Source organism: Phodopus roborovskii, unplaced genomic scaffold (genome assembly GCF_943737965.1).
Source record: "Phodopus roborovskii unplaced genomic scaffold, PHOROB, whole genome shotgun sequence".
Taxonomy (NCBI): domain Eukaryota; kingdom Metazoa; phylum Chordata; class Mammalia; order Rodentia; family Cricetidae; genus Phodopus; species Phodopus roborovskii.
This window is the reverse complement of record NW_026125208.1, coordinates 69,477-95,854: the sequence shown is the minus strand read 5'-3', so window position 1 is coordinate 95,854 and position 26,378 is coordinate 69,477. Positions and strand designations below refer to the sequence as shown.

Sequence of the window (26,378 nt, the reverse complement as noted above, 5' to 3'; positions counted from 1 at the left end):
TAACATCATAACAAAAGAATGTATGTTCTCACAGTCTATGGGCCACTAGTACGGCACCCTTAGACCTAATGAATGATCTAGGGCAGTTCTTTCTCCAATGTAGCCCAGAGAAACCAAAGATTGGATACAAAAGCAACTGAAGGATTTCCTTTTTATGTGTGGGGGGTGTTTGGCAGGCATGGACATCTATCTGTACAGCATGTCATGCAATGCTCATAAAGGCCATAAGAGGGTACAGGATCTGGAACTGGAGTTACAGGTGGTTGTAAGCCACCATGTGGGTGCTGCAAATTGAAAGTGGGTTCTCTAGAAGAAAAGTCAGTACTCTTACTGCTGAACCATCTAGACAGACTAAATAAAATTAATAAAGCGATATCTTTCACTGGTCTTACCCTAGCAAAATAAGTGACTCCAATGATCATCAGAATTAAGGTCAAGCTTGCCTGGTTAGAAACACACAGACTCTAATGTGGTGTTTTTTCCAAACTATCTTACATGAAGCACTTTACTATAGTATTCTTAAATGTCGGTTAAAAAAAATTACCAAGGGAGTATTATGAAGGAAAAAGGAACAAATGAGTTTTGACACATAAAAAACATTAGATTTCATTATAAATTTACCCAAACAACTATCCAGCAGTATTTAAATATATCCATTTTTTATACAAAAAAATCCCCTAACAGTAGTTACATAGTACCTTGACTAACATCAATTTGATGCTTTACAATTTCAGTGTACTGTTAACAAATTTTCAAGCTCAAGCAAGTTTAGATATGTCTTCATACTGAATACCTTCAACTCTTCGTCCTTTTAAAGGTCCAGTTTCAATGACTATAGTGGCTGAAAAAGTCTTTTCATTAATGGATTCTAGGATGCCTTCATTTCCTCTGTAGCCACCATTTAAAACTAGAATTCTTTTCCCTGGTGCTGGAATGACAGTCTCTAAATGAGTCTGGTCCAGTTTCAGCCTGTCTCCAGAGTCAATCATCTTTACCACAGCTGTGTATCTGTCGATCACTTCCTTAACCACACCCTTTTTCTTGTGATATTTCTCTCCAAGTTTCTTTGTTATAATTTTCACAATGATTCCAGGTTGTAGCCAGGAGTCTGTCCGCGCAGTTCTCTTCTTTTCCTCTTCAAGCTCCATGATTTCGTCCAGGGCAGACTTCTTTTTCTTCTTGGCAGGCTGAGCTGAGCTCTGTGAAGATTCTTTTCGTCTCATTGATGCTGCACTCCCCAGTGTCTTCAGTGCACTTGGTCCCAAAGAGCTTGACTTGGATGATGTTGCTCCAGCTGAGCTCCCTGCTCCTTTATTCAGATTGAATGTAACTTTTTCTTCATCGTTTTCTCGGCTTAATTCTGTAAAAACAGGCGTCTCCTGCTCTTTCCCCTCCAGACCTCGTCTCACCTGTTCCTCAATGAATTTAGCAGTTTTTTCTTCATCATCAAGATCTTGCTTCTTCTTTTTTTCTAATTCCAATTGCCGGCGAATAGTTTCTGGGTCTCTGTCTATATACTGAATGTACCAGCCTTTTGGTGTCTCATCCACTTTACACAAGCCTGGGGGGGGGACAAAACAACAGCATGGCTTTGTATTTATCTAAAGTAAACTACAAGCATAATGTGTTCCATCTCTGCACATTTACTCATTCAGTAACTACAATCAAGTTTCCTCAAATTCAAAGCCCTGAAACACAGGGAGTTTTCACTTCCATGCTTATATAGCTACACTGAGATAACAGCTAAACAAGACATGCTCAAGGATGTACTTTAGGAACAACTGTTCAACTACACCAAAGTCCTGACTGCCTAATGAATACAGAGTATCTGTTAATTCAGAATAAATAACACCAAGTTTCTCCTGTTTTCCTAATTTTTCATCATATGAAGATCAGAAATGGGAAAGGAAAAAAGCAAACTTGAACAATCACCTCAAGATAGAAAATGAAACATTTCCTAAGGAAGGCTTATAAAGCTGAGTGGTAGTGGTTCACTCTATAAACCCAACACTTGGGAATCTGAAGCAAGACAGCCATGCGTTCCAGGCCAACTTGGAATACCTATTATTGAGTTCTACAGTAGACTGGAGTACAGGGCAAACCTGTCTCAACAAATAAATGAAGGAGTGAAGGAGGAAAAAGGAATGGAAGAAACTGCTGATAACTTTTAAAAATAATTTTTATTACTTTTTTTTTTTACTCATGTGTATGTGGTGTAGATATGTATGTATGTGTGATGCACATGTATGTATGTGTGCGGACACACACATGGAGGTCAGAAATTTTCAGGAGTTGGTTCTCTCCTCCTCCAGTGGTGTCCTAAGGATCAATCTCAGGTCATCAGTCTACTAATAACTCTTAAAGAAAATACAAATATTATGGTCTGGATATGAACTGTCACCCAGAGTTCATGTGTTGAGATCTTGGTCTGCAGCCATTGTGAAGTGGTTGGATCTGGAGGCTCTGATCTATTCATGGACTTCAATCTGATAACACTATTGGGAAGTGACAGAGACTAACAGGTAGGGCCTGGCAGGAGGATACGGCCCCTAGGCCGTGCTCTGGAAGGGAACATCTTACCCCAGCCCCCTGGCCCTCCTTTGCATCTCTATCATGTGCTCCCTGGCACGACCTTCTCCCTCACTACAGGCTAAAAAGCACAGGACCCGAGTGATCATGAACTGAATTCTCAGAAACTGCGAGTCAAAATAAACTTTCTCAGCTAATTTGTCAATGTGGTACAAAGTGCCCAATACAGAATGCTTCAGTGTACTGTCAGAAGTCCTCAAGCTGGCCACTGCACATCCAAAACCTGCAAGCCCAGGACCCAGGGAAGCAGAGGCAGGATGGCCGTAAGTTCCACTGCAGCCTGAACTATATAGGACCCAGCTTCAAAAGAGTAAAACGACAAAACTGGCATATAACAAACTTAACTGTGGAATAGTATGTTCCCTTCCTGCTTCTCTAATTGCCCTGCAGATCTTGTTTCCCATAAAATCAGATAGAAATTGACAATGACTTCTCTCCTAGAAATAAAGCCATGGAAGACTAGTTCCACTCTCTTCTTACCCTCTCTGCCCAGCCACTTAGTAAAGTCAGTCAGCGTTTCCCACTGTGTGGCATTCATATGGATGTGCTCTCGATGGCTGATGTATTCATTGTAGACAATGTTGTTGTGGACTCTCTTAGTGCCTAAAAACAAAATGTGACGCTGTTGAGCCTGAAAAAAGCATGCACAACTATGAAATTGTTATGTACACACTATTTAAGATGTTTACCAAAGCGTCTCCTCAGAAGTTCCAGAAAGTCATTTCGGAATTCTCTAGAGAAAGAAAAAAGGAAAACATTAAGGTACTTGCAAATAGACAGCTCCATTGTCCTGAAGTTTAAGCAATCATAATAAACTGTAGTGACCAAATGTCACATCATGTGCCATAAACCTTTATTTAAAGTGAACAGAGAAACAACTGCAAAGATCAGCCTGGAGTTGAAATGTTTAGCTTTAGTAAAGCGGCCACAGTGAAAGCTAGCACATGTCTTTAGAAAAGGTTCATCATAGAGTCTTTGTGCTGAGGACTATAGCATAATACCACCACTCTGCCAGCAAAAGACACATCTTAACCTTCAAGCAGTTCCAATAATGTCAATTAAAAAAGTAATGCAACAAAGTATCATAAACAATTTTGAGGGCATTGACAGATGAAATTTTAATACAGACAGTGAAATATAATTCAAAGATCATCCAGATGGTAGTGGCACACACCTTTAATCCCAGCACCAGGGAGGCAGAGACACGTGGATCTCTGTGAGTTCAAGGCCAGCCTGGTCTTACAGAGACAGTTCCAGGACAGCCACAGCTGTTACACAGAGAAACCCTGTCTCAAATTCCCGTCCCTCAAGAAACAAAAAAAAAAAAAAAAAAAAAAAAAAAAAAAAGGTCAAAAAGGGAAGGCCATTCATTATTACCAGAGCCATGAACACAGGGCATGTCTGATAGATGACACTTGTCCTTACTGTGGCTGGAATGTGGGATGATAATAATGAGGATGGGCAGAGGCAGAAAGACATGAGGGGAGAAGATGTGGCTTGAAGATGAGGTCTGATCTAACTTTTAAATCATCACGACTGTCATGTTAAACAGTTCTAGTTTCCAGCAAGCAATAGAAAAGCATCTCCAACCTAAATAACTTAGGTTTGAAAAAATTAATGAATTAAACTCTAATTTGAAAGATAATCGTGGCTTATACAGCCATAAAGGAAAGTAAAGAGACTGGAGAGATGGTTTAGCCACTAACAGCAGTGGCTGCTTCCCCTGAGGACCCAGGTTTGATTCCCAGCAACCACATAGCTGCTCATAACTGTCTCTGACTCCAGCCCCAGGAAATTCAACACCTTCAACACCTTCTAGTCTCCACACAGGCAAAACACTCATATACAAAATAGGTTTTTAAAGATAAATGAAGTCATAACATTTGCAAGGAAAAAAGGACAGAAATAGAAATTATGATGTTAAGTAAGCTAGATCATAAAAACAAATGTTTTCTCTTATATGTGAAACCTAGATTTAGAAAAGTGTGTGTGTGTGTGTGTGTGTGTGTGTGTGTGTGTGGAAGGAAACCTGAAGGGAATCATGGGAGAGTATGATGAGACCATAAAGGAGAGAAAAAAGAGGGTAAGAGAATGCATGCGGCCTGAAAACAGAAGAGTAGATTACCTGGGGGAAGGAAGGGATTAACAAGTAGTAGAGAAGGACAAGGAGGAAGGGGATGCTAGTAGAGGAATTATGAGACAGTATAATAACACATTTGAAAACGTTATGATGGAGCTCATTTCTTTGTATGTCAACTTTAAAAAGAACTTAACCTATACTAATCAAACCATGACAGAAAAAGGGTAGGAGGGAGGGAAGGATAGAGGGAGAAAACCTTGGTGGCAGCAGAGAATAGTAATTCTCAAATTATGTTCCCCAAGCCAGCAGCATACCATCACTTGGGAATGTAACATAAATGTAAAATCTCTGGCCCCATCTAAAATCTCCTGAATGAGAAGCTGGGTGTGAGTTCCACCACTGTTTTAAATCTAAGCCAATCCTGTACACACAATTGCTTGTAGAACATTGGCTAGAACAGAGCAGCAGTGGCTAAAGTTGCAGGCTGGAACACTGAGGAATCATGAAAGTGATTCAAGTGAGAAATGCTGGGACCCATTACCAGGGCAGAAAGGACGCAAAGGACCTAAGTTTGAAAGGTATCACCTCAAATAGGTGAGAAGGGTCCCAAGTGGACTGAGAGTTCTATTAGCTGACAATGAGGTTTGGTACACACTGAGTTCAACTTCCGAAATGTTGACTCTGTATGGAGAGATTGCTCAGTGGTTTGGAGTACATGTTGCTCTTGCAAAGGACCCAAGTTTGATTCCCAACTCACAATCACCCTAATTCTATTCCATTGCCCTCTTCTGGCCTCCATGTACTAATCATGAACACACATGCAAGCAAAACATTTGTACATACAAAATTAAATACATTTTTAAAAGAAATGAGTTGTCAAGGAAAAAAAAAATCATCTGTAACTTAGGATAAATGTTAGAAAAGATCGTCAAGATTTAGGGGGCGAAAGATTTAGGAGACACCTCACATAAAGGCAGCAGTTAAAAGAATGTGATTTATGATGACTGTGGGGCAAAAAGATCAAAGCCTCATCCTGAAGAACTTCCTGGTATTTTAGGAGCTGGGAGAAGAAGGAAGGAGGAGGAAGAAGGCCAGGGAAGAATACACAGGGAGAAGTATGTTGGTAAAGAGTTACAAGCATTAGCCACTGAAGACAGACCGAGGAAGATGAAGACAGGAAAAAGCCACAGTGACTTCAGAGACTGAAAGGCAGCCCACAGCAGACAGTTTTGTAAACAGAAGGCGAAGGCTGGAAGTGTCTAGCACTTGTCAGTGTCCTTTCCCAATGTGTGGCCTAGGCATCTGGTGATATTCGAGATGGTTTTGGGTAGTTCACAGTTAAAACTAATTTTACCTTTGTCATTGTGGTTTTTGCACTGGTAAGACAAAAAGCAATGGAAAGAAAATGGGCTTCATGGTAGACACCTGAAGGCTCAGACAAGAGAACTCTATCTGAATCAGAGACCAGCCTGTACCAGCCTGTACTACAGTAAGTAACAGGTCAGTCAGACTACATAATAAGATTCTGTTCCAAAACACTAATAAATAAATGAATGCATAAATAAATATTCTGAAGATGGACAGTAAATCCACCAGCAGCTTAGCATACAGAACAAGGTTCACTGATGCTGCCTCCTGAGCATGGGAATTATGGGCTGATCATCATACCTATTTGGCCTTTTAATGTGGATGCTGGGGACTGCAACCCTAGTCCTCAAATGTGCAGAGGACATTATCCTCTGTGTCCTCCCAAGTCCTGGTTTATTGGAACATAGGGTAAATATATCAGCATTTTTAAATAGACTAATAAATATTTGTAATTTTTTTCAGATTTAATTTCAACTAACCCATAGAAACAAAAGCCCTTTAGAATCTTCAATCATATGTATAAAGGGATCATCAGAAAATATTTAGAAGTCTGCAAAAAGAAAAAAAAAGTACTGCTAATAATTAACAGAAATTCATTATTAGAATTAGACACGATTCTGAGCCCTTTAAAAATATTAGTTGTCAACAGCACTCAGGAAGCAGAGGCAGAGACAGGCAGATCTCTGGGAGTTTGAGGCCAGCCTGGTCTACAGAGTGAGTTCCAAAGCAATAGAATCCAAAGCAATACAGAGGAACCCTGTCTCAGAAAAAAATATTAGTGCACTCTTACACATGAGCCCAACACATAAGCCCAACAGTTAGATTAGTGTGCCACTCAGTGGCCTTGTACCCATGAAAATACTAAAGCACAGGAAAACTCAGGAAGCTCATCCCAAGGTGCCACCCAAAACCCCAGAGAGATGTGAGGCCAGACAGTGTTGAATTGAAAGAAAAGAAGGACAGTTCTAAGATATACTTTAGTAACAATGGCATACTATGATTAATTTCAAGACAAGACAAAGACTGACACAATGAGACTCCACTCCAGCCACCTTAACACATAAGGGACAACAGATCTCCAATATAAAATATTAAGCACTATTATATGGCCAACTGAATAACGCTTCAGAGGTAAGAATGTCTTTGAGTTACTTACTCTGAAAAATAATCCATAAACTGCTGAGGATTTTCTGAAGCCAGCAACAGCTGTCTTTGATGAGATTCAGACATACAGTGACACTTAAAGCCATTCTATAAAAAAATGTAAAGGTAGTTAAACTCTCTCTCATATACATATCCCAACATTCCCCCATGTAGTAGTTCAGTAAGTCTGCAAAGGTGTTCTATAATGATAATTCTTTTTAAGTTTAAAATTATGTGTGGATGTTTTGCCTGCATGTATGCCTGTGTACCACCTATGTGCCATGTCCGAATAGGGTCAGACTAGTGTTGGATCCACTGGAACTGGAGTTACAGACAATCTGGGTGTTGGAAATAGAACCTGGGTCATACAGAAGAGTGAGTAGCCAGTGCTCTTAACCACTGAGCCATTTCTCCAGTTCTGATGAATTATTTTTATAAAATCCAACCACTAGCTATATACAACCACACTCTAGTATGAGTGTGTGTGTAGACCAGAGGTGGGTGGCAGGTTCTCCTATCACTCTCCAGCCACTTCTTTTGAGAAACTTGGAGCTCACAGGATCAGGAAGATTAGCCATCAGGTAAGCTCCAGGGCTCCTCTTGTCTCTGCCTCCCTTAATTAGTTTTTTACACAGGTGCTGGTGATCCATGGGTGGGAGATACTGCACTGAGACCTCTCCTGCAGCCCTGTTTTAAATTTTGCTTCCCATAGAATTGAGTCTTGAACCCTGCCAAGGTCAAGAGCAGTCAAGGTCAAGAGACTGCAGGTGGTGCTGTAAAACATTTATAATGCTGCCAGACACCAACTTCACTGTGGGAATTCAACCAAGTCTTACTGAGCACTTGCTTCTTAGCAAGAGCCTGGAGGGATGCAATGGAGCAAAAGCATCCTGTTTAGCTAACCAATTGCTTTTTGTTTTTTTTTGTTTGTTTGTTTGTTTTGTTTTGTTTTTTGAGACAGTGTCTTGATGTGTTAATACACCATGGCTTGAAATTTATAATCATCCCATCTCTGCCTCTGGAATGGTGGGATTAGAGGTGTGTGCCATCACACCTGCACCTACTTGATTATCTTCAGATATTATTCTAAAATTAAGTTCTCATGAGAAGAGGATAAATGACTAGTTCTGTTGTCAGTTATAGGTTTTTTTTTTTTAATTCTGGCTCTGTCCACACATACATTCACTGTCTCCCTTACTTCAAAGATGCTCAAGAGAAGGACGTTGGCTCTTACACGTTTCCTTTTCTGTTCCAGCCCTGACCTACAGAGGAAATTCCAAGACAGACAGGGCTACAAAGGGAAACCCTGTCTCAAAAAAACAACAACAAAAAAGACATTTTGCAATCTAGTCGGTGGCAGTGGACTGTGCAGAGTGTGGCATGAGTTATTAAGAAGGTAGCGGAGGGCCAGTAAGAGAGCTCAGTGGGTAAAGGTGCTTGCTGCCAAAGGTTGACTACCTGATGTCAATCCCCAGGACTCTCATGCTGGAAGGAAATAACCAAGGACAAGTTGCTCTTTGATCCCCGTATGTGCGTGAGACCTGCACACCCTCAAATGGCACCAGTAGGCATCTGTAGACATTTGGTGATGCACATGCATCAAAATAAGGTACTATAAATCTAGGAGAAGCATAAGGAAACAGTTCAGTGGGGGAAGCACTTGCCGGGCATGTGTAAGAGCCTGAATTAACTCACAGCACTGCTTAATAAACAAGGTCCCTGATCCCCACTACCACCACCACCACCACCAAACTACTCGGAAAGTGTTAGTGTGAAGTGGGGTGGTCTATGTCTTTGACATCTGCACTCTGGAAGCAGAGGCTGGTGGATCTTGTTTGAGGCTAGCCCAGTCTATCTACATGGTGAGTTCCAGGTCAGCTGAAACCACATACTGAAATGCTGTCTCCAACATAAAGTAGAAATAAAATAGTGTATCAGGTAATGTAAAGGAAGTTTTTTTGTTTGTTTTTTTGTTTTTTGAGACAGTTTCTCTGTATTGTTTTGGAGCCTGTCCTGGAACTAGCTCTGTAGACCAGGCTGGCCTCGAACTCACAGAGATCCACCTGCCTCTGCCTCCCGAGTGCTGGGATTAAAGGCGTGTGCCACCTATATTAGTGGCACTTTGACACATATTGAAACGATACCGCCGATTAGCTTGTTATGTTGATCTCATTTTAAGTTTTCAGAGGTTAAGTATACTGACACTTATAATTTACTATAAAATATTTCAGACAAAGTAAATATGGTAAAACACTTACAGTTAACTTCTAGGTGCTACGGAATGCAAGCCTGTACCTCCTGAAATCCATAAACTGAAACTCTAATCCCCATAGGATGGTAATAGCAAGTGTAAACTTTAGAAGATAAATCCGTTTAAGTCATGGAGAGACCCAGTCTCAAAAACAAAACAAAAAAACCTCAGAGACAACACGTAGGTACAATTATTACCCCCACTTACTTACCCAAGCCCATATTTTTATCAAGCCGCACTGTTTGAGTTCCTAAGTTTGACCAGCCCCAGGGAAGTCGGAGCCTGGCAATCAGTAAGTGCTTGTCTGGGATCATTTCTGGTGGGGCTGGAGGGTCGTGCGAAGGGCAGTGAGGTTCACAGACCTCTGGCGCCTAGCTGGGGCAGACTGTGCGGAATAGCGCTCCCAGCAGAGGCGCAGCGTCGAGGTGGGGGTACCCGGGGCGCGATCGGGAGCCTCCGGCCACCCTCAGTCACCTACCTCGTCACGGCATTGTTTTTGGCACATTTGGCAGTACCAGCGAAGCTTCTGGAGCCCTTTGGACTTAATCCTATTCGCGATGGCTTTGGGGCTAAGAAAATCCGACTTGCCCATGGCGACCTAGAACGCCACAACGCTGAAGCAGCCGGAAGCGGAACTGGATCTGTTCGGGGATAGGCGGGACTAAAACTGACAGTAGGAATGGGTGGGGCCAGGGGATTTGAGGCTTCGGAACTCACGAGACTTAGCGAGACTGAAGACGCAAGCGAAGAGGGCGGGTGCGCCGGAGCTCCCGCGCACGCGCAGTGAGCCCCGTCTGCCCGACCTTCAAGGTTCCACCATGTTCTCGCGGGCGAGTGTTGCCGGGCTGTCGGCCTGCGCCGTGCAACCGCAATGGTATGACTAGATCGGGAGGGATGTGGGGCTCGGGCTGCTGCGAGGCAGAAGGGATCAGTCTGCATGCTCACCCTAGGCCGAGGAAGGTCCTTGTTCCTTCACGTCCCGGACGCTCGGGCCGCGGAAGCGTCTGCAAAGCGGGAAGGGCGCGTGCCAGGTCCCGGGCCGGGGTCAAAGGGAACAAGGTCACGGCCTGGTCCCCCGGGACTGGAACGGCCATCCGGGACCTCAGGACCCGGACGGGAGTCGGATTGAGCGTTGTAGCCATCTGGGTTTCTATCAGCTCTGTACTTCCGCTGCGTTCTCTGGTCCATGTCTTGCAAAGTCTTTAGAAAGGTCCTCGGGGTGAAGGGGAGACCGGAGGAAAAGCCTAGGGAAAGTTAAATTGCAGATTTTTGTTTTTGACGCCCTGTGAAATATGGCACTGTTGAGTGGCGAGATGTGATCATTTGCTTGAGCTCCTTCTTCAGGCATCCACTGTGTATCTTTGCTAGGTACTGGAGAAACTAAGGGAATCATATTAGCCCCCTCTTGAACTTGCAGGTCGCCTTGGTGCTGAAGACACTTTAAAATTTTGGCTGTGAGGATGGAAAAGACATCTAGCATTGTCAGCACGCCCTTGTATTGAAGTAGTAACCCTGCAAGGTCATAAAACTGCCCCAAGGTCCCTTGGTAGAAGAAGAGGACACAAACTGGCTTTCATAAAGTGACATTTGTTAACTTCCATGAGATAAAGTCATAGATACTGTAAGGTTTGACGACTTTAAACATTGATTCTCTCTGGGGGGAAATACATTAGAATGCCTAGGGATGGACAGATAAAATGTGGTTTATGGATGACACTATATAGTACCATGGAGTGCTTTGACACTAGACATTTGAAGAAATGGTGCTAGGGGGATTATTAACTGTGGGCAAAGGTTTGACAGAATATAGATTTTTAGGGTGCTCTGGTGCTAAACTGGGTTTTTGTAGCCTACTTCATGGAACTACCGTGTATTAATTGAAACACTTCTTCCATTAAGCAAAGAATGTATAGCCATATGCCAAGGTTCCACAGTACTGAGGAAATTAAATATGATGTGTATGTACATAAATATGATGAGCTATGTACATAAAGAATGCTGGTAGATTAACCTTGGAAGAAAGGTCGGTCTACTTTATATGGGAAGTCACAGAAGTTGAATTCTCTGTTGTGTCAGTCTACCTTTGGACATTTGTGGAGTGCCTGCCCTACACCTGTTGGCACCACATAGGTGTTAAAATGTGAGGGGTCTCAGAGCTTCCTGGGAAAGTTCTCGGCATCCAGTAGTGTCCAGCAGCCAGCTCTTTTCCATCCTTTGCATTTTCTGTGCCTCTTTGGGGTCCATATTTTTAGGACCTGAACTTAACGCAAGGTAAATGTTTTACATAAAACTCTTAAGACATGACTTTATGAAACATGGGTGAGAGCATTTGAAGATGTTTTGATAAAGTATTGCTTTCACATAACAGCTCTTGGTCTGAGGTGACTATTGCTGGGAACCTTAACTGGAACGTAATGGGCAAATGAAGGCTGAGCTTAACCTCTATAGAATGTGGATTTAAATGGATAGACTGGAGAGTCAGGGTGCATCAGTGTTATGGAATTAGTATTCCTTTCTCTTTTCAAATATTTCAGTGATCTTGGTATCTAGTGTCATTAGGCCTTGTTTTCCCATCTTAGTTCCCTTTTTATTTCAAAAATGAAGATGTTAAGGTTTCAGGGGCTAGAAAGTTGGCTCTGCAGTTAAAAGCATTTGTTGCTCCTGCAGAGGACCTGGGTGGGCTCAGTTGCCAGCCACACACACATGCCATCCATAACTCCAGCTCCAGGGCATCCAGCACCCTATTCAGACCTCCGCAGACACCAGCTCTGCATGTAGTACACATACAAACATGCAGGCAAAAGGACTCCTGCACATAAACTGTTTAAAAAAGGAAAACCTGAGGGTTTCATTTTCTGCAGAGGTGACAGAAGAGGAGACTATGCCTTTATCTTCTCAGAACCATGGAGAAGCTTTTTCTTGGGAAGCTTTAGAAACTGCAGTCTGTTTTGAGGGAGGACTGGAGGAATGGGGTTCCTGAGTTTATTCCCCGTTTTCAATTTTAATGGGAAAAAAGTCCCTATAATGGAACTGCTCTATAATGGGTACCAGCGGCCATAAATAAATGAAGAGTGGGAAGGCAGGTAAGGAGGGCACAAAGCTACTGGTAAATGTAACCTGGGAGGCAACAGAGGCACCCAACAGATGGACTCTGGAACTGGGTTTGAGTCCTGACACTGCCACTTCCTGTGGCTGTGTGTGGCCTTGGGCACGTTACCTGCTGTCTGGCCCACTGGGTCCTCTTTAAAGCAGAGGCAGTGTGGGACCAAATGAGTGCACAGTGAAGGACCTGCTGGTTTGAAACCACGAAAATGTGTTTATAAACGCTGTACATACAACGTATAAAAAGGCTATGCTGTCTGTGGAGGAAATGGTGGGGATGTTAGAGAAGTGTGGAGTACATTGTGGTGTACAGAGTCAGAATTTGATAAACTTGAAACTTTTTCTTGAGAGTTGGTTAATGCTAAGTATTTTCCTTCGTTTCTACACTGTGCAGCATTACACACTTCTTAACCTTCCAGACTGCTAATTCGTGCATAGGCATCACTCCTGACTCTCTCCTATACTGACTTGAAGTCTGAAAACAACATTGTACTCTCAAGGAAGATACTGCGGTATACCCACGGTCCCCTTGTGCATACACTGTTTGGTATTGCCAAGACTCTAATAAACTCCAAGAATGAGTTGGAACATGATGCAGTAACCAAGACTTTATCCTCTCAATGCAAACTCTTCTCAGTGTGAGATTGAGTAGGTTGAGCTACCCCTTAAGGTTCAAGAAATGGAGGTGGGAAAATGCCCCAAGACGTATGAGCTTGACATTCTGAATCCAACTCTTGGAAGAGCCACCTCCCAAAAATTGTCCTTAGATGTCTACCTGTAAGACTCTGCACTCCATATTTATATTTTCCCCATATTTTTTAAACCATCAGGCACCCCATGCTGTTCGGTGATCAAACTGATCTTAAAAATAAAGTTGTATAGACAGACGGTCATTTTTGAGCTAAATGAAGGGGGACTATGAGAGCTTATGAAGTGACAGCGTGTGCCCTGGATGAAATTAGAAGACATTTCCTCTCCATACTACAAACTTGGAATGTCGAAACAAAAACAATACAGTGTGTAATTCAGAATTGTTCCATGCATATTCTGTTATGAGGAGCTTGTGTCAGTTAAGTTGAAGCATGTGAAGCAGTTGAAGTTGTCCTAAAACCACACTTTTCTAACTGAATCTAGGGCATTTTGTAACCTCACTGAGATTAGATTAGATTAATAGAACAGTCTCTATCTTCAATAGTCTGTGTTGTGCTGAAATAGTTTGTCATGTCTTCTGCCGTTGGTCTTTTTCTGTTTTTCTTTTTCAATCAAACCTACAATTTTCTATATAGTTTGTTTTTTCTTATTTATTTAATTTCTTTTTATATGACTGAATAATACTAGTATTAAGCTATGTAAGTCAAAAGGTTTTTTATGGTTGGGTTTTTACATTTTTTCTAGTGTAGTGCCCGGGACTGGTTCCAGGGCCTTGATTAGACACGACAGGTGGTAAATGTACCACAGAGCTTCATCCCCCATTTTACAAGCCAAGAGGTTGATTCTTTTAGTTATGACCTTCTATACTATTTTTACACATATAAATGCCCGATAAGCAAAACTGAGACGCAAAGCATACATCATTCTGTAATCTACACTTGAAAATCATAATTTTTTTTAAAAAAGCAGATTTTCTTTTGTTTTAGATTTGTGTGATGTTGAGCATTTCCTATGGAGAGTTCATATCCCTACCCATCACTGTGGACCATTTTCCCTGTGCTTAATATGACTTTTGATATGTTGTGACTGGTCTGTATTGCCTTTCAGGTTCACTTGTTTTGTGATTTTTTTTTTTAATATTTTCACATATTTTAGAGCCATCATGGAGGCTCAGAGGGGTAAAGGCACTTGCCACCAAGTGTGATCACCTGAGTTTGATCCCCAGAACTTTTACAAGAGGAGAGATCCTGCGCTTCACTAGTTGTCCTCTTGACATTGACATGTGTGCCTCGTCATCTATGTGGCATACATACAAGAATGTTCTTGTTTTGTTTTTAAAGAGGTTTAAGAACTAAAGAGATTGTTCAGAGATTAAGAGCACTGACTGCTCTTCCAGAGGTCTTGAGTTCAATTCCCAGCAACCCCATGAAAACTCACAATCATCTGTAGTGAGCTCTGGTGACCTACCTTTTCTGGCATGTAGGTACACATGCCACCTGAATACTATATGCACAATAAAAAAAAAATGTTCTTCCCAAGGAAGAGTGCCATAACATGCTGTGGCACTCTTTAATGCACAGCTGTGATTACCTGCTGACCAAGGAGGGAAGAGGAGCCCCTCCCTCTGTGAGTGGCACTTGATTGGCAGTTAACAGTTGTTGCTGTAGGGAGGGACTTACAGGTCCTGCCCCTTCCTAAGGACTATAGGCAGTTAAGGATTGCTGAGGGAGGAAGAGACATTTTTTTCAGTGGTGCAAGCACTGGTAAGTTGCCCTGTCCCTTATAAATAGCCTCTTACTCCTACTCCTGTTAGGAACCCCAGTTAAACTCACTGGTTCACCTAAAATAAGGGGTGGACAAAAAGACACGGAGTAAAAGACTGAGCAGGAAGAGGGAGTGGGAAACAACAAGAAAGGATAATGGGGGCTGAATGTGATCAAAGTACATTATATACATGTATGTAAATGTCAAAAGAAGTGTATAATTCTCTGTAACATGCTAATAAAAACTGAAAAGTTTGCCATATGTGTAAGTTGGGGTGGAGTCGTATAGTGTATAGCTTTGTTTTGTGTTCTCTGCCACTCCTATAAGGGCAGAGGCTGTCTTATTTTTCCTCTTGTCTAATTTAAAAGGAAGAAAATAGTGGAAACAAAAAAGCTTTATTTTGAGTGGTCTAAACTATCACCATGAACAGACATTTGACAGGAACACTCCAAGTTACAGCCATCAAATTGCTGAGAGCATGGAGCCCACTCTTTAAGCTCGGTATTGGGGGGGTTGTTTGTTTGTTTTTCCTTTTTTTCTTCCCCCCCCTCCAAGACAAGGTTTCTTTACAGCTTCTGGAGACTGTCCTGGAACTCACTCTGTAGACCTCAAAGTCACAGAGATCCGCCCACCTCTGCCTCCAGAGTGCTGGGATTAAAGGTGTACACCACCACTGCCTAGCTTGGGGGGGGGGGGGTTAGAAATGGTTTTAGTTGGTGTACTAGAGGTGGATTCCATAGTGACATTTTCATGTGTCTCATCTTTGTTATAATTTACTTAATTTCACCTCTCTTGCCCTTACACGTGTACATACATATGTGCATATGGTAAAATTCCTAGGCCCCCTGTATAAGAAAAAAATATTGAAGACATTAAACGTTAATATTTCAACACAACCTGTGGCCCTCACTTACTACTATCTTTTACTGCTCCCTAAACAAGACATTGACCTTCAAAAGTATATTCTGAAGTTGCCCTCCTTGGCTCCTCCTCCACAAATTTACTAGTGCTTGTGTGGATCCAAAGCTTAGAAGTGTGTTTAATCACGTGCTATCTTTCCTCCCAGGATGGAAATCTGTTTTCTCTAACATTTCCATTAAGTCTGGTCATCATTACTTTTGTGTATTAGCACTCTAATTTCAAAGACTTAACAAATATTGATTATATTTTTTTGTAAACTGAGTTTTGTGAATCTTGTCTGAGATAATGTTCTTGTAAAGAAAACATGATTTGCTCACTAGTACTGTTAAGAAAATGTTTACTGAAATGAAAAAGTTAAAAATAAATGGAAATAAATGTACTAACATACTCGTGAACACACTAGTGATAGGGTTGAGTATTATTTTTGTTGTTGGTGGTGGTGGTTTTGTTGTGTTTGTTTTATTTTGTTTTGCTTTAAAGACAGGGTCTCACTGTGTAATTCTGCCTGTCCTGATCTACTATATAGACCAGCAGGCTGGCCTTGAACTCGCAGAACTCCACCTGCCTCTGCCTTCCAAGTGCTGGGATTAAAGGCATGTCTTACTGTGCCCAGCTCAGCTTGAATATGATTTTTAATTTCACTATGGGAGTTGAATTTGTTTCAGTCCTGAGTTTCTAATGTAATTAGACAGCAATGGAAAGACTTCGTTGCTCTGGAAATAAAGTAAGCAAAGCTGTGGAAGTAGAAACCTAGTGTTAATGAATGCTATCGTGCTTTAGGGCTTGGTATTAGTATTAGAATGTGAGTGTGCAAACATTTCTAGTCACATTCAGAGTCCTGTATTAGATAGTTTGTCTATATAGTCAATTCAGGTAAGCATTAACTGATGATTCTTGTGTAGCAAAGCTACTTTAGAACAAAACACTGAAGTTTTTTTTTTTTGTTTTTTTTTTTTTTTTAATTTTTATCCTCAGGACCCAAGTTCGAAACATGGCAACTTTGAAAGACAGTAAGTGTGTTTGTGGTTTCTCTCAGTGTATATATATTAAGTCAAACTAAATTTTGACAAATAGAACTAATTTTTAAGGTACACCAGGTGGGCGTGGCTTAGCAGGTACAGGTTCTAGCCACCAAGCTTAAGGACTTGAGTAGAAAGAACCAACTACTGCAAATTCAAATATCCATATGCATACTACGGTACACTCTCACACATGCACTCACTCAAAATAAATAACAGATTATATATCTATATACGCGAATGGCTTTTTAGCCCATTGTATCTTTCTAAGTTGACAAATTTTTTTACACTTTATGTATTGCATTTTATTCTGAAAGACCATGTGAGATGACACAGCATTGGTCTTTATTACTTACAGAATAATGACACTATAACTAGAAAATCTGTACGGCTTCAGTGTATTTGTATTAAAACAGCTAAAAATAATGATATGAAGTAAGTAAGGCCATTTTTCCCAGTTTAATATTATATGTGTATGTTCTTTTCCACACCCCTGAGTAGTCATAGTCTCACTCCTTGACTGGGACTAGTTTGTGCATTTAAATTAACTTAGCAGCAGCTGCTTGTAGATGAGCTAACATGCTAATTACTCTTGTTGGCGCTTTAGAAAGATTGCTCTCTGCATTCACAGATGAAATTGTACTGTGCCTCCTTTGTCTAACATGGCACTTCAACCTTTTAGTTACCAGGAGACTGAAGTCCATCAAAAACATCCAGAAAATTACCAAGTCTATGAAGATGGTGGCAGCTGCGAAGTATGCACGGGCTGAGCGGGAGCTGAAGCCAGCTCGTGTGTATGGAACAGGCTCTTTGGGTGAGTTAGGAAGCGTGTGCCACGCAGAGATGGTTGCTCATAGTGAATCTAGTGCTGGGTGGTTCGGTCCTCTTTCAAATGCCTAGATGTACCTGGGAAGAGGGATTCTCAACTGAGGAATTGCCCCCATGAAATTGGCCTGTGGGCATGTTTGTATGACATCTTCTTGGCTGCTAACTGAGGCAGAGGCCCAGCCCACTGGGGTCCTCCCTGGGCAGGAGAAGCTGAGCTATATATAAAATAAGTTGAGAAAGTTAGCAAGCAGCAATCCTCCAAGGGTTCTGTGTCAGTACTTGATCTAGGTCCTTGGCTCCCTGAGGTAATACACTGTTACCTGCAATGTACAATAAGATATCTTCAAGTTTTATCAACAGAAACCAAGCCTGTCCTAAGCACGCAATAGTCATTCATGTTTTCATGTATGTGCACTACCATCTGAAAGGCTATGAAATGCTGTCATCTTGTTAATAACCTTGTGTGAGTTTTAGGACAGCTGGTGGGAAAACAGACAGCAACTTGGTTGTAAGTTTATGTGGTCTCTTCTTGAATTCTTTTCCCACAGAGAAAAGTGGTATGATATTTTTACAACTTTATTTTGTGTTTAGATGATTTTATACTGATTTAATTGTTAATTTGTCTTAGAGATAAGCAAGAGGTAGGAAATTTCCCATCCTAACTGTAATTACATAATCCAAATTCTTTCAGTGTTGAGTGTTGTGCTGTCTTTGACTGAAGTCCACTTCAATTTTTTTTTTTTTTTTTTTTTTTTTTTTCAAGACAGGATTCTGTGTGTATCCCTGTTTGTACTGGAATTCACTCTGTAGATCAGGCTGGCCTCAAACTCAGATATCTGCCTGTCTCTGTCTCTGAGTGCTGGGATTAAAAGTGTATTCTATCATCACCTGGCAGAATTCTTAATTTACCATGAAATGTTTGCAAATTTGAAAATGAAGGAGATCATAGAGTAGTTAAGATTTGTGCCAATTGCTTAGCCCTTTACAGCCTTCTAGCTGATGCCCTTGCTTCTGTTCTTTTCTAGTCTTTTCTCACCCTAGGCTGCAGTAATTATCTGTGAATAGCTTCATTCCTGCAAATTTCTTTACAATTAGTCTTTATACAGTTCTAGTCCTGATTCACCTCCTCTGACCACACTGTTGCTACTTTCCTTTGTAGGTGGAAGTTTCTGTCCTGCAAGCTGCTCCCAAGTAACCAAACAGAGATTTAATCTTAAATGCTGCCCAATAGCTCAGGCTTATTATTATCTAACTCTTACATTTTTCAGTGAACCCATATTTTTATCTACGCTTTGCTATGTGGCTTGGTACCTTTTCTCAGTACAGCATGTCCATCTTGCTTCTCTCTGGGTCAGCTCGCTACTCCTTTGACTCTGCCTTTCTTCCCGGCATTCTCAGTTTGGCTCTCCTCTTAACCTTATCCTGTCCATTCAGCTTCTTTATTAAATCAATCACAGCCACATATATTCACACAGTGTAAAAGAATATTGCGCACTCCTTAGTTTGCTTTATGTGGGTTTCCACTGTTCTGTTCTGTTCTGTAGGCCTCCTCAAGCCATCTTATTCCCATTCCCAGTGGTGTCTCTTTCAATGAAGAAACATAGCAAGTATAGACAGCAGTTTATTTAGCAAAGCGCACACTCCGGAGACTGGAGTGGGCTGCTCATGAGGGCAGTAGAACAATGAATTCCCCCATGGTAGATTTTAAAGAAATATTTTTGAGATGGGTGGCATATTCTAAAGATGAAAGCCAAGGTAGAACATCTTCCATGAAGATAGCAAAACCATATTTAAAGGATACTGATACATAGCCAAGGTCTCTTGAGGATGCAGACCTTTTTTGATTAAATCATATGTGCATGGAGAATGTTCTGCTTTTAAGATTTGTAACTATGTGTCTGTGTAAAGGTGCCCATAGAGGGCAGAAGAGTGTGTCAGATCCCTTGGAACTGGAGTTACGGGTAGTTGTTAATGCAGTGGGATCTGGGAGCCCAGACTCAGGTTGTCTGCAACAAGAGCAGTGTGTGCTTTACCCTTGAGCTCTTTCTCCAGCATGTGCCTCAGGTTTTGATGTGGCAAGAGCAACCTTTCTCCAGTCTCAAGGACATTTATGCATAAAGGGACTTTTGACAGTAAGGAGACAGACCCAATAAGACCCAGTTACAGTTTGCTTGATGATCTTGTATCCAACTCCTTTGAGATTGCTCGGGATCCATGTTGACTCTTGTGACTGGCTATTGGTTGAATAATTGAGGCATTTTCATGAAATCTGAACCAAGATTTTAGTACAAACAAGGTTTGTGCTGTCTTCTAGGACTTTCTTCTCCCCACTCTACCATTAGGGTCTGTTTTATGTATATGTGTCTATTCTGTGTGTGTGTAGAAGCCAGGGGTGGATATGGGATCTCAGTCAAATCTTTACCCTTTTTCTTTAGATAGGCTCCTTCACTGAACTCACAGTTTTGGTTTGGCTGACCAGTGAGCCCTAGGGAACAATCCATTTGTCTATACCCCAGCACTGAGGTCATAGATGTTCACCAACATTTCTGGTGTTTACATGGGTGCAATCCCTCAGTCCTCATGGTTGTGGGGCAAGCACTTACCAACTGAGCCAACTCCTCTGCCCTTTGTGGGTTCCCCCCCACCACCAATTATGACATGGCCCTTTGTGTCCTTGTTTGTTTTTCTATTTGACTCCTTGCTAACATAGAGACATCATTCTGCAGGTTTAGCACCTAGGACAGCTAAACAGACAGGGGAATGAGAACTTAAAAAAAAAAAAAAAAAAGATGGAGAAAAAGATGCATTAACTTTAAAGGCAAAATTTACTTATTTCCAAATTAAAAATAACATGAATTATCTGTATATGTAGTGGCATATGGATGCATTATATGTGCATTGCCTTTTGTGTTAAGTTCCCTTGCTCTCTTCTGTTATCTTTTTTAAACATCCACTTAATATTGCCAAGGGACACTTTACACGAAGCAATGATAGAACATAGACCTCGGATGACATGGCTCCTTCCTTTTTAGATTTATTTATTATTCTGTATTGTATACGGTGTTCTACTGCTTGTAAACCAGCATGGCAGACAGATCTCACTAATAAATGGTTGTGATCCACCGTCTGTTTGCTGGAAAATGAACTCAGGGCCTCACCCTATACTCTTAACAGCACTTGAGCTACACCTCTGCCACCCTACAGTTTTAAACACTTCATTTCTTTACTACTTTGCTCAATCAAAAATTCAAACCAAGTTAATGTTCAGAAAGAATGGAGTTCTTTTCAGGTCTCTAGTGTATATGAAAAGGGGAGTCACCGAACTGGCTACTTTTCTTGCTAGTAAGAATAAATATAAGGAATCCTTCCCCCATGTCTATAAACCCCAAATCCTCTTAATGAAGGAGAAATTGCCCGAGAGTGTCTGATGGAGCAGTCAGGACAGAAGCTCCTGCAGCTTCTGGGCATTTCTGGAAAGTGCTGACTGCAAACAGTAAATGGACATTAATTTAAATGTCTCAAATTTGGAGGCAGCGGCTTATGCTATGAAATAATATCTAAAAGAGTTGTATGTGTTCTCCCCACTCCCTGTACTTTGTGCTTTCCTGTTCTTCCAGCTTGGGAAGGGGGCGCTTAGGATAAAAATGTGAGATTTCTGCTGTATAGTGAAGACAGAAATGATTTTCTTAAGGTGAGTGAATGTGGTGGCTGTGAAGATGCCTGCAGTCTTGGCAGCAGCCAGCTGTTGAAAGCCACCCCTGGGTCTGGTGGCTCTAAAGCCCCTCAACTTCTGTCACAGGTAATTCATCTAATAAGATCCAGTTATCTTTTGTTTGTTTGTTTTTTTTGAGACAAGAGTATCTCTGTGTAGCCTTGGCTGTCCTGGAACTTGCTCTGTAGACCAGGCTGGCCTCACACTCACAGAGATCCACCTACCTCTGCCTCTGAATGCCAGAGTTAAAGGTGTGTGTCACCACCACATGGTGATCCAGGTATCTTTAATCCCACTTAATGTTTTCTTTGCCTCTGCTTCTTGGAAAACCAGACCAGAATAGTTGGTAAAGTAATGCCACAAATAAATTCACACCCATAACTTCCATGTCAACAGTTTCTATACAAGAGCTTGATGTTCAGATTACACAAGAGGCTAAGTAAATGCTTGCTTGCTACTTTTTTTTAGCTGTGTGCTGTTAATTTACATTGTATAAATCTGGTTTGTGTTCTATGTTCCCTTTTGGTTGTGTCTAGATATTTTAGTCTTTTTTTTAACTGGCCACCATTTGATCCTTAGAAACCTTTGTGTTGTGATGTCCTTCCTGGTTGTAAATGAAATAAGTACACAAAAACCCTTGATTATACTCATCAGATGCCACCTAAGAAAAGTGCATAGTGATAAACAACTCACTTCAACAACTTGAAATTAGAGATTGTCACTACATTTACTGTAAATTTTATTTCTGTACTCTTTCCATTTTGTTTTTCAGCTCTATATGAGAAGGCTGAAATTAAGGGACCTGAGGACAAAAAGAAACACCTCCTTATTGGTGTGTCCTCAGACCGAGGGCTGTGTGGTGCTATTCATTCATCAGTGGCTAAGCAGATGAAGAATGAGGTGGCAAACCTTACAGCAGCGGGGAAAGAAGTGATGATTGTTGGGATTGGTGAAAAAATTAGGGGCATACTTTATAGGTAAATGAGATGTATATTCACATTCAGAGGAGTGGAAACATGAGTGAATGGAAGTCTCTTTGATAGAGAAAGTTTTTCATGATGTATTAGAGTGTGTGTCCTGTGTGTTCTTTTTACAGTGTGTGTGTGTGTGTGTGTGTGTGTACTTAATACCATATGTGGAATACAATAAAAATTATCAGCGCTATTGGTATTAAGCTAAAGAAGGAATCCTCATAGAGTTGTCAAAGTCTAGAAATGCTAGAAAAGAACAATACTCTGTTAAGATTGAACAGAAGAAATAGAAAATAAAGAGACCCTACTTGTAGTTCTTAGTTCTTTGCAGGAGCCCTTAAAGGAGTAGTCATGATATATGGAACAACTAAACTCAGGCAGTCCACCACCCCCATCCCCACAGTAACCTGGCCACGATAACACTTTTTATCTCATTTACCTATTTTATGTTATCTCTAGGACTCACTCTGACCAGTTTTTGGTGTCATTCAAGGATGTGGGACGGAAGCCCCCTACTTTTGGAGATGCATCAGTCATTGCCCTTGAATTGCTAAATTCTGGATATGAATTTGATGAAGGCTCTATCATTTTTAATCAATTCAAGTAAGAACATCTAGAATTCAGAGGTCTTTCATGTTCATGTTCTGAATGTCTGCTTAGTTTAGAAGTTATTTTTCTGCTCACATGTGCTTCTGTCATTTCCAGGTCTGTTATCTCCTACAAGACAGAAGAGAAGCCCATCTTCTCTCTCAATACCATTGCAACTGCTGGTAAGCTGCTTTCACGTGGTAGGGGTTGTGGTCAGGAGATGTCTACATTGAAAGCCAGTACTTATCGGGTTGTTTTGTTACTATTAGTTGCTGAAATGGAGTCACTACCTGTAGCACAAGCTGGTCCCCAATTTTCATCTAACTGCCTTAGCCTACCTACCAAGTAGCAAGGGTTATACTTGTGTACTACATCTCCATGATTGGGCTATTGTTAAGAAGCACCAGACAGGGACTGGAAACATGGCTCCAGGGTTAAGAGCACCTGTTGTTCTTGCAAAGAATGTGGGTTTGGTTCCCAGCATCCACATGCTAGCTCACAGCTGTCTGTCATTCTTCCCCCTTCTAGCCTTCTTCTGGCTTTGTAGATATAAGGTACACACATAGTGCACATACATACATGTGTGCAAAACACTCATACACACAAAATAAAAATATATAAATCTTTAAAAGAAAGGCAACAGTACCAGTAGTGCCTTGTAGGAATCCTCAGTCAAGTTGTAGACAGGCCCAGCTCCATTCTTTGATTGACTGGGCAAATGTCATTCAGCAGGTTTCTATTTTCAATAACTGCAGAAAAAAAGGTCTTGCTAAAAATTGGGTTTATGCTGTTGGCAAATACCAACTGCTGTGCAGTCAGATGTCTAGGATAGAAATTTAAAATACTCACAACTAGTTTATGACCCACTGAACTCTGTTGTCTTATTGTCTGATAGTTATCTTGACCCAGTAACGCATCTTAGAAGTAACTCTCCTTATGTTTATTGTATTTCATCTATTGAGTTTTATATTTACTTACTTTGGGGGGGTTTGTGTCTTTTTTTTTTTTTTTTTGCCTTTTAGACATAAGGTCTTAGCCTAGACCACCCTTCAAATGCACAGGCCTCCTGTTTCTGCTTCCTGCTTGTCACCACACCTGTGTGGGGATTCCCCCAGTAACACACAGAATAGTCAGTACCGCCTGAGAGTTAGTGAGGCACAGTACTGTTTCAGCACTCATGCATAAATTTGAAATTTGCTGGTAAATATCTACATTGAATCCTAAACTCAGGTCAACTTCTGCCTCTTCCAGTCTTCATATTAAAAAGGCCTTTCCTCAACCTTACCCCTCTAAGGAGTGGTGGGGTGGGGGAGTGGGACTGCAGAAGGGGAGGGAGTGGGAACTGGGGTGGGTAGGTAAAATGAGAAAAGATTGCTTTAAAAGAAAGAAAAAGAAAGTAACAAGGCCTTTGAGAGAAAATATTTCTTTATTAACTAATTAAAGTTGAGATATATAATACTTTTAGATTTAGTCCTTGATTTGCTTATTTATTTATTTGATTATTTTTGGAAAACATTTTAATTGAGGGCTGTGTATGTGACAGATATTTGTCTGGTTTCTATTCAGAGGGCTTCATAACCATGAACCCCAACCCCACACACACACACACACACACACACACGCTTCCCCCATAGCTAAGGACTCAACCAAGGGCCTTGCACTTGCTTGGCAAGCACTCTACCATTGAGCTTAATCCCCAACCCTATAACTGAAATTTAGTGTTTTATTTTAAATGTGAATTTCTTAATATTTAAGTTAACCTTTTGGGGTAAAATGCTAAATACCAGTTGACACATTTTGTTGATAATATGCTATAGAAATAGAAAAATTATTAGAACAGATTCATTCAATATGATAATCTATAATTATAAAAAATTCTAATTACTAGGTCTTGCTCCATACTCTTCAAAGAAACTTTTGGCTTGTTTTAACAGAGAGCATGAGCATTTATGATGACATTGATGCTGATGTGCTACAGAATTACCAAGAGTACAGTCTGGCCAACATCATCTACTACTCCCTGAAGGAGTCCACCACCAGTGAGCAGAGTGCCAGGATGACAGCTATGGACAATGCCAGCAAGAATGCTTGTAAGCTCCTGATACAGTGCTAGAGGAATCTGTTAGCCCATACCTAGAAACATGGGATTAGACAAAGTTCCCAGGAACACATAGAACCCAGCTTTGTGTCTGTTGAAAGGAGAAGTAAATATTGCTTGGGGTAGCATCAAAAAATGTTAACAGGATATTTGTCTTATTGGGAAGTATATCTTACTTGATAGGTAGTGGGTTTGCAAGGACTGTGAAAATAGCCTATGAGAAATAAGTAACTTGATAAAATTCTTACTGACCACAGAGGCCAGTTTGGTGATCCAAAGTACAGCAGGAGCTCTTCAATTAGGCATAAATTGCTCTTTTCTAATTTTTTTATTTTGTTTATCCCTTTTGTTTGCAGCGGATATGATTGACAAATTGACATTGACGTTCAACCGCACCCGCCAAGCTGTCATCACAAAGGAGTTGATTGAGATCATCTCTGGGGCTGCTGCTCTGTAAGTAATGTAGCTGCATGTCTTCAGAAGGCTTTAGTTCATCTTTGCATGTGGTTCAGTGAATCTCTGGTTGCTTGAGTTTTCAGCTTTATTAAAATGAGGAAGAGTTATTGCAGCATCTTGTGTCCTTTCCTCAAATCTTGATGGAAAAGGGATCTCTGGCTTTTTCTGATTTTTTGAGCTGAAACATTCAAGTTTAATTCCCAGCTGGAGAGATATGTACCTGTGTAGCTTTGACTTTTTGAAAATATTAGGAACAAAGGTATGAGTAATTCTGTATCAATTTGGAAAGTCTGTCTCTGGAACTCAACAGCATTTAAAAGCCAAAGTTAGAAGACTGGTTTTAGGTTTGGTGTTTCCATAATTCAATTAATTACTGAGTGATGGGAATTTTAAACTACTAAATATTCTATGCTGGTACCATAAAACAGCATACCGCTTTCCTCCAGAAAATCTCTGGATTGTTGAAAAATTGAACTGGACATCAACTGTGCAAACTCCCAGGCACAAGGCAGTTAGGACAGATGATGTGCGTAGTATATTGCCTTTGATTCACTGAGTCTTACCTCCTCCTGATTCCTCACCAAGTTCTCTGAGTTTTACCTTCTGAATCGCTCTTTAATCTCCTTTCTTCATGCCCATATACTATGGGTTATTTTCATCTCATAAATTATAAAAGAGTTTGCTGGAGATGAGGGTTTTACTGTGTTGCCCAAGCTGGTCTCAAACTTTTAGGCTTAAGCTACCCTCTCTCCATCCCCTTAGTAGCCGGGACCATAGGCTTACCTGGCAACAGCTGTGATTTGTAGGTGCCAGACCCTCAGGATGTAGCGGAGGCAG

General features: G+C 41.0%; 2 protein-coding genes across 2 annotated transcripts; one reads left to right on the top strand and one right to left on the bottom strand.

Moving 5' to 3' along the window:
- Nucleotides 1–580: 580 nt before the first annotated feature.
- LOC127226976 (DNA/RNA-binding protein KIN17) lies at nt 581–10,075 on the bottom strand. Its single transcript, XM_051191166.1, has 5 exons — nt 9,910–10,075; nt 7,194–7,288; nt 3,279–3,322; nt 3,070–3,192; nt 581–1,561 (listed from the first exon to the last, which is right to left on the bottom strand). Exons 1-5 carry the CDS (start codon nt 10,021–10,023, stop codon nt 759–761), a joined length of 1,179 nt encoding a protein of 392 aa, XP_051047123.1. The 5' UTR covers nt 10,024–10,075; the 3' UTR covers nt 581–758.
- A 67-nt stretch (nt 10,076–10,142) lies between these two features.
- Nucleotides 10,143–25,542, top strand: LOC127226968 (ATP synthase subunit gamma, mitochondrial). Its single transcript, XM_051191152.1, has 8 exons — nt 10,143–10,305; nt 16,845–16,879; nt 17,571–17,702; nt 22,201–22,405; nt 22,859–23,002; nt 23,105–23,169; nt 24,922–25,077; nt 25,442–25,542. The coding sequence occupies exons 1-8, from the start codon at nt 10,250–10,252 to the stop codon at nt 25,540–25,542; spliced, it is 894 nt and encodes a 297-aa protein (XP_051047109.1). The 5' UTR covers nt 10,143–10,249.
- Nucleotides 25,543–26,378: the final 836 nt, after the last annotated feature.